Source organism: Arachis duranensis, chromosome 4 (assembly GCF_000817695.3).
Source record: "Arachis duranensis cultivar V14167 chromosome 4, aradu.V14167.gnm2.J7QH, whole genome shotgun sequence".
Taxonomy (NCBI): Eukaryota; Viridiplantae; Streptophyta; class Magnoliopsida; order Fabales; family Fabaceae; genus Arachis; species Arachis duranensis.
In genome coordinates this window covers 114,520,106-114,528,918 of record NC_029775.3, presented here as the reverse complement: position 1 = coordinate 114,528,918, position 8,813 = coordinate 114,520,106, and the positions used below count along the sequence as shown (strand labels likewise).

The 8,813-nt window shown below is 30.1% G+C and overlaps 1 protein-coding gene across 1 annotated transcript; it reads right to left on the bottom strand.

Moving 5' to 3' along the window:
• Positions 1-205: 205 nt before the first annotated feature.
• On the bottom strand, positions 206-7,377 carry LOC107486129 (proline-rich receptor-like protein kinase PERK1). The gene is made up of 7 exons (XM_052260707.1): positions 7,053-7,377; positions 6,559-6,642; positions 3,654-3,724; positions 3,511-3,587; positions 3,311-3,413; positions 3,003-3,164; positions 206-289 (listed from the first exon to the last, which is right to left on the bottom strand). The coding sequence occupies exons 1-7, from the start codon at positions 7,375-7,377 to the stop codon at positions 206-208; spliced, it is 906 nt and encodes a 301-aa protein (XP_052116667.1).
• Between the last annotated feature and the right edge of the window lie 1,436 nt (positions 7,378-8,813).

The window sequence follows — 8,813 nt, the reverse complement described above, 5'->3', positions numbered from 1 at the left end:
TGTTGGGATAGTATAATCTTAGTTGTTAATTATAAAAGAAACCTAACTCTCATCGCAGAAAACAAAACTTAATTACACTAATCACCTAACCTGTTTTGAGGGTGAGAAACTCTTGTGAATATATAATCTCCTTCGGGTTCATTAATATTGTGTATTTGTGTCACTAATTAACTCGTGGATCCACTCATGTGATTAATGATTTTGATCATTTCTCGTCAGAATCTAAACATAATACATTAGAAGTGAACTCAGCTACTTGAGATGCATCTCCTTCCAAAGCACGAACTATCTGCAACACATACATGCAAGGATCATTAAAATAATAAAACATAGTCTTTTCTTTTTAAAAAAATATGGTAAAAAACTTGTATAATTATATAAAATATATTTTATTGAATATAAAATCATTTCTTTTTTCAAAAAAGAAACCATTATAAATAGACCTTTTACATATTTAATTTGAAGAATGTTATATGCACTTCTGTTGTACACTTTTCTTTTTAATTATTAAAAGTGATAGATAAAATTTTAAAAAATAAAAAATTATTTTATTATATCATAAACAAAATATGTACATGAACAAAATTTTTTATTTGTCTTATATTTTTTTTATTCATAGATTTAAACTAACGAAAAGAATCACATAAATGGTAATGCTAACATAAAGTGGATCTAAAATACTTTTTATATTGATGCTTTTAAGTGTTATAATATGATTGGATATATTTTTAAACCAGTTTAACAACTTAAATTTAAAAAAGCCACCCGAGTACTGTTAGGGAGTCAATGGTCTAAGTGTACAATGTGTACAATGGGTTATTGAGTTATAAAATGAACATCACTCATACTATTCAGAATAATCATCCGAGTACTAGGATAATAAACATCTCAGGTCATGAAACTACTCATCCCAAAAACTTAAACTGATTTTGGAGTTTACCAAAGATCTAACTCTTGACCTTTCGGATCTAGAGTTCTAATACCATGTCATGATACCACTTATCCCAAAAATTTTAGCTGATGGAAAAAGGTAACACTAATGGTTATATCTCTAATACTCCCTAAACCTCTATTGTTCATATTGTATAAATATTCTATTGGCTCCCTATACTTTCTCAAACCACAAAAAACTGATTTATTGTAATAGAACCTATAAAATGTAAATCCATTTTTTATGACCCGCACTGAGTTACTCTCCCGCTGCCATGAAAACCTATACCCAATTTTAAGACAACCACCTTTCTCCCTCTTCTTCTCTTCCTTTTCTTTCCTGTGGTTGAACGCCGGTGTCGCTATCACCGGCCTTATTGGTGTCGGCATTGCTGCTCCATTCTCACTTCTTCTCATGCGTTCTTGCTACTACTCCTTTCTGCTCCTGCGCCGCCAACCAAATCTTTCCAAGGTGCCTCTCTGCCTCACCTTTCAGCCGTCTATGCTTGCATTCTCTCTTTCATCTGTCTCTCTGTCTATCCTTCTGCTATGGCAACTTCTCTTGTTCTGGTAATCTCGCTTCTCTGCTTTGCATACTCCTCTTCTCATATTTTGCTTTATTTCAATCAATCACATTAAATTAAATCTTTTTTTTTTGTTATAGTAGTCACCAGTATTTTATCTTTTATAGTTTAATTTTAATAAAATGAATGCCTCTATCTTTCATATTGTAAAAGGTTTTGATGTTGTGGGAGAAGGTTTATGTAAATAAAAATTTTGATTCTACTAAAGATTACACTCCTGCACTTTAATTTTGTGAATAATCTAAAACTTGTGAGTAACCTTATTTTATTTTAAATAGGTTGTTTATGTCGAAATGTCTGGATGCTTTGGCCTTTTTTATTCTTAATTTGCTTGGTATCTTGATTGTTGTAATGGGGTGTTTAGTTTTTATTTTATTTGTAGTTAGATTTAATTTGATGTGGTATATGGAGTTGTTGGAGTTGATAGTTTGTTTGGAGTCTTTCTCAACTTATATTTATTATTGTTCTTATACAATGCAGCTGTCAGCTACACCTTTGATCTCATCATTTTTTTATTTGATTTGTTTACCACATTACTATGAATTTGTATTTTTCTTTAGTTTGCACTAGTTAAGGTTTCTTTAGTTAATTTTTTTGTTGTTGTTAAAAATCATTACTCAGATGAATTTATTACTGATTATCATCACTAAATTTTGAATTTATTGCTATTTATCTATTGTCTGCTGAAAACGATGGTACTTAGGAGTGAGAACAACACGGGTGTATAACGGTGTTGATAGAGAGAACGATGCATAGAAGAGGTAGAAGGACGGTGTTGAGAGACTGAACAGTGAGTACGACGTGAAGAGAAAGACTGAGAACGATGGCGGTTGCTGGTCTAGACGGCAGTGACGGAAGAGACTAGAGAGGAGTAGAGGTGGTAATTTGTTACAAGAGAGTGAGAAGGAATGAGGGTAGCAGATGACAGTGAGAAAAGAGGTAGAGAGAGTCTGAGGATTTTTAAAATTAATAAATATATAAATGGGGCATTATAGTTATTTTCTATAAAAGAAATTACAACAATTCACTTTGTCTAATATCATTAATTAGTTCAAATAAAAAAACAGTTTGTAATAAAAAAAACATTAAAGATGAACTGAATTTGACTATTGTTATATGTTGAGTATAAATTGGTGAAAATTTTATGTCTTTAGAAAAAGACGCTTCTTGCATCTTTTGTAAGAGTGGTTCCCTTATTTTTAACTAGATTTCTACAAAGATGTGAAGTATTTATACAAGAATGCAAGCAGATGCCTTAGCTAGCAACAAGTCAAACAGCCATAACAAACTTTTTTCTATTTAGCAGATTAACCACTAAGGCACTAACTACCATAGCAGTTCTCAACTTCCTACACTTTCTAACGTTTATCCTTGATAGTATAAATGAGATGTGCATGTGTCCATATAATTTCTCATTTTAATTTGATGTGAACTTACAAGTTAAACCTTTGTTAATAAAAGTTAAAATTATGAGTATTTGATTATTACCTGACTCATCTTTGGTCGAAGCTTTGCTTCATATCGTATAGAAGCAGCTGCAGAAGCCAGCATGGAAACCATTTCGGTTGGTTCATACTGATTTTGGAGCTTTCGGTCAGCTACAACTTCAAAATTATTCTCTTTCAAAACCTTTGTTAGCAAAGGCATTGCCTGCCAGAATTCACAAAATCACTTCTATGAAAAGATTAAATTAATAGAAAAAGATACATGAATAATTATATCTGTACAAATATATAATAGTACATTAGCGTTTGTACCAAACTAACCTCCATGAAAGTATGATGTGAATCAATTACTGGTCGGCGGCCAGTAATTAACTCGAGAAGCATGACTCCAAAGGAGAAAACGTCGGCCTTTTCGGTGAGGTTTCCACTGGAAGCATATTCAGGAGCTACATACCTGACCTAACATTTCATGCATGAGCATTTTATTGTTATGTTTTAATTGATGAAGAATTGTGAAGAGAGAAAAAGAAGAATGTGTTGTAATAATGTACCCTAGAGTTCCCATCACTCGAGTGGAAACATGCGTATTCATATCCGGGCAAAACTTTGCAAGCCCAAAATCAGCAACCTGCAGACACAATGCAAGGGGTTGTTCATCAAGTTCATCAAATGGATAAATTGATCATTTCCTCACCTTCGCTTGGAAATTAAAATCGAGGAGAATGTTAGCAGCTTTGATATCACGATGGATGATCTTGGGATAACCTAAAAAATACAAAAATTGTTATATGTTGATACTTGATAGGCATCGTAGCAGTTAACGAAGAAATCACATTCTAATGCATAGAGTATGAGGGTGGATTCTCTCCGATCCACTGAAACTGCATATATCGTAGCAGTTTATTATGAATAGATTTTTGCTATTTATTAGATTAAAATATTATACCTAAACTAAAATTAATCTTCATATAATACGTATTTATATTTTAATATGTAATATTATTTTAATCTCTAAAATTTTAGATTAAAATCAAAATATTGTTAACTTTTCTATTCCAAATAATTCTCCACGTTCTATTTAGTATTAAAATTGTCTTTTAAAGATAATAATTTTTTTAAAAACTAAAAATACCCTCATTACACCATGTTTACCCTGCAATCACCACTACTACCTTTCTTTTTACATTTATTACCACCATCACCAACACCTCAAAATTTTTTTAATCAATAACATTAAATATTTTAAATTCAACAACAATAACAAAAAATTTAGATTTTTTAAAATACAAAAAGAAAGAAAAAATTCATCCATTAAGGATAAAAAAACGAACAAGATACATAAAGAAGCAGAAGCAGCAAAGTCCATGCTTTGCCACTGTTATCACCAGAGAGGGCTATCTCTTTGAGAGACGCTGCTATGCTAAACCCAACGGCCTTTGCTCCTACTAGACCTGACAAACAAGTTCCAAAGACAATAACAACAGCTTCCAATAACTTCGAGGGTGAACTCATACGCTATAAGAAGGACAATAAAGAAAGAGTCATAGCAAATTATGGAGAAGGTGGTTGCAGCATCAACGTAGAGAGGGGAGCAGCTCGGCAGCGACCTCCTTCAGTCGCGATGGAAACCACTGTAGGAGTATTCTCTCTTTTTATCTCTCTCTATTTTGACCACCCTAAGCCATATTTTTTCTGAAATTTTTTAGGGTTTTATAGATTTATCTAGGATTTTTTTCTAAGATTTTTTTAAGATTTTTTGAAATTTTTTTGAATTTTTCTAGAACTTTTCTAGGATTTTTCAGAATTTTTAGGATTTTTTAAAATTTTCTAGCGTTATGATGGTGGAGATAAAGAAAATAGGATTTGGGATCAGAGAGGTGAAAGGATAGGGTTAGTAAAATAGTTAAAGAAATGATTTAATACCAAATGAAATGTTAAGAATGATTTTAAATTTAAAACAAAATTAAAAAAGAATTTGATTTTGACGTAAATTATAGAAATCAAAATAATACTTATCACTATTTTATATTACTAATAACTATTTTTTATGATTACTTTTGATGTATACTTAATATAGTTGTCATAAGATATATGTTACCTAGATTATTTTTTATCAATAATAGACTTACTATTGTAATTATTTTTTAATGAGAGTACCTAAATAATACATAGTATATAAGATGTAATAACTCAACAAATATTTTTAAGAGGATTTTATTCTCTTTAACAATGAGAACAACTTATTTTTTTCCCTCTCTTAATCCCTCTTGATCAAACCATTAACATTACAGCTTGAATAGTTTAGGACATGAAATTTTCTTCATTTTTTTAGCATATGTACATATATAAAATCAGATATTTAGTTACCTGTTTGCTTAAAAAATACAACGGTGAAAAAAATTGAAAATAGAAGTATGGTTTAGCAACCACTCTACATCAGTTGAAACTGTCACTAAATTTTCTTTAACACTCGCACAAGAAAGCATAACACCTAAGATCCATGTTTTTTACAATCCATACCATAGAATTTACCTTAGAAAATTACACTCTTCGCTTCCTTTTCCCAAGAAGAGTACAAGTATCAATAACCTCACTTCCGCTCCCCCACCCTTCCTCATCCTCATTCTCCTCTCTTTCATCATGTTACTTAAATTATTTTTTTATCAATAATAAATTTATTATTATAATTATTTTTTAATGAGAGTACCTAAATAGTACATAGTATATAAGATGTAATAATTTAACAAATATTTTTTAAGAGAATTTTTCATTCTCTTCAACAATTAGAACAACTTATTTTTCTCCCTCTCTTACTCCCTCTTGATCAAACCATTAACATTACATCTTGAATAGCTTGGGACATAAGATTTTTTTATTTCTTTTAGAATATGTACATATATATAATCAGATATCTAGTTACCTGTTCGCTTGAAAAATGCAACAATGACGAAAATTGAAAATAGAAGTATAATTTAGCAACCACTCTACATCAGCTGAAACTGTCATTAAATTTTCTCTAACACTCACACAAGAAAGCATAACACCTAAGATCCATATTTTTTACAATCCATACCATAGAATTTTCCTTGTAAAATTACACTCTTCGCTTCGTTTTCCCAAGAAGAACACAAGTATCAATGACCTCACTTCCGCTCCCCCACCCCTCCTCATCCTCACCCTCTTCCCTTTTACCATGTTACTTAGATTATTTTTTATCAATAATAGGTTTACTATTGTAATTATTTTTTAGTGAAAGTACCTAAATAATACATAATATATAAAATGTAATAACTCAACAAATATTTTTTAAGGGAATTTTTTGTTCTCTTCAACAATGAAAATAATTTATTTTTCTTCCTCTCTTAATCCCTCCTGATCAAACTATTAACACCACAATTTGAATAACTTAAGGATATGAGATTTTTTTCAATAATATTGTATTTGAATTTTTTTGGTGACATATTGTATTTGAATTTGAATATGAATAATATTCTCATATTTAGTTAAAAAAATTAATTAAATATCCATTAATAATGTTGAATGAGTCTCATATATATCGAATAAGTAAAATCTTTTAAATTTCATATGAAAGGACATACATTCCTCATGAAGATATGCTAATCCCTTAGCAGCTCCTAGGGCAATCCTCATTCTTGTAGGCCAATCTAAAGTAGGACCTTGCCCTGTTTTGTTCAAATAACTGAATAGCCATTATAATTTGTATCCGATGCATTAAAAAGTTATTAATGCAACCACAAAACAATTTTATTAGTATTATTATTTATTTGTACTATTATAGAAAATCTCTTGGTAAAAACCGATAAGATTGTGTTACTCGAATATAATTTTTCTATGACTTTTTATTAGTATATTTATGTAATAAAAAAATACTATTTATACACATGATAATTTTTCTTAATTTCTGCACATTATTTACAGGAAAAAGAATATGATTGTTCTGTAATATTTTATAATAATTATATTATTAAAAAATATACATGATAATTTTTTTAATTTATACACAATCTTTGCAAGTAAAAAGTAAAAAGTAAAAACTAACATACAATTGTATTATTCAACTTTTAAAAAATACCATGTAGATGGAACTCTAATGTATTGTTTGGAACAAATTCATAGACGAGAAGTCTATGGTGGTCGGCGATGCAATATCCAAGCAAAGAAACGAGATTCCTGTGATGAAGCCGAGTGATTATGTCTACTTCAGCTTGGAATTCACGCTCTCCCTGCCTACTTCCATCCTTGAGCTGTTTGATGGCAGCCTCTTTGCCGTTTGGAAGGAGTCCTTTGTGGACATAACCGAATCCACCTTCTCCAAGTAAATTTGCTTTCGAGAACCCATCTGTTGCAACTGCCAACTCCTCGTATCTGAATATTCTGTTCTTTGATGACATTTCCATTATGCCGCTATTGCCTGTACAATAATTAGTAAGAAGCATGCTAAATAGAATGGAAAGAGCGTGCATATGCTATTCTATTCTTATTTTCTAAAGTTGCGCAACGATTTCAAAACAACTATATATAATATATATATATTCGCAATACTAATCTTATTTATAAGTATTTAACTCCAATTTAACCGTTCGAATAGAGTTAGTAGTCTGATCCAATTGAGTTGCGAGTTAGATTCAGTGTGGATTTAGAGTAAATTCTACCCAACCTAGTTATACTTCTAATATATCATACTATGTTTTTAAAATTATTAGAAAGAGAGAGAGAGAATTGTAGCAACAAGTTAAGTTTGAAGAAGAGTGACACAAATTTTATTGTTGTTTGTGTTTTTATAATTTTAACAAGGACTTGATGATGAATTAATGATTATGTTATTTGTAATTTTAACATTGATTTCATTATAATTTTGTTGTTTTTAATTTTAATATAGACTTAATTTTATGTTTTATGTTTTACTACTAGTATGTTTATGAAATATAAATGGATTAAATATCGTGTTTGATTGAAAAGAAAATTGATTTTAATTTGTAGCAAGATCAAATAGGGTCGAATGGAAAACTTTAGGTTACAAGTGTGGTTAGAGTTGAAAATTGTAATAGAGAGATAAAAAAAAAAGTTATGTGTTAAAAAGATTTTAAATCTACTAATAGAATTAGAGTAGTAAAGTCTAAATCCTGCTCTATCATAATTATTGGCAATATCCTAACTCTTTTAGGTAATATTTGTTTTCAGAAACTAGAATTAGAACGGAAAGATTGAGTTAATATTGTATTTGATTGTCAGAAATTATAACTAAAATTTTAGTTCTGAAATATAAAATTTTAGTCTCTTTTAATACCACCACAAAATAAAAATAAACTAAAATATTAGAGACAACGAAAAACTTTAACAACATTTTTTTTAACAACTAAAAATATTTTACTAAATATTATCATTTCATAACCATAAACTAAATAGAGAATACCAAAACATAATTATGTTGTACATATTTTACACCAAATATATAATATAAAAATTTAATTTAATCTCAGTGTTTTTCTCTCTCAATTTCTTTCCGTCTTTATTTCTCTCCCCCAAACGTAACCTTAAATACGTACCTTTAAGTCCGAGACCTTTATCATGTTCTCTCTTCCTATTCTTCCAATGAAAAAAGCCAAAAGCGCAAAACACCACAATCAAAATGACAAAAGTGACTGCTGCTACTATTTCAACGATGAGGCCACTTGACCAAAAAAATGGTGCTGGAGTTGAAGTTGGGGGAAGAAAACGTGGTATCTGAGTTGGTTTAGAGGAAGGTTTCATCGGCAGGAGAGTTTGAGGAGGCAGAGAGGTAGGAGAGAAAAGTCGTGGTGGTGGCCACATTGGTGGGGAAAGAGCTAGTTGC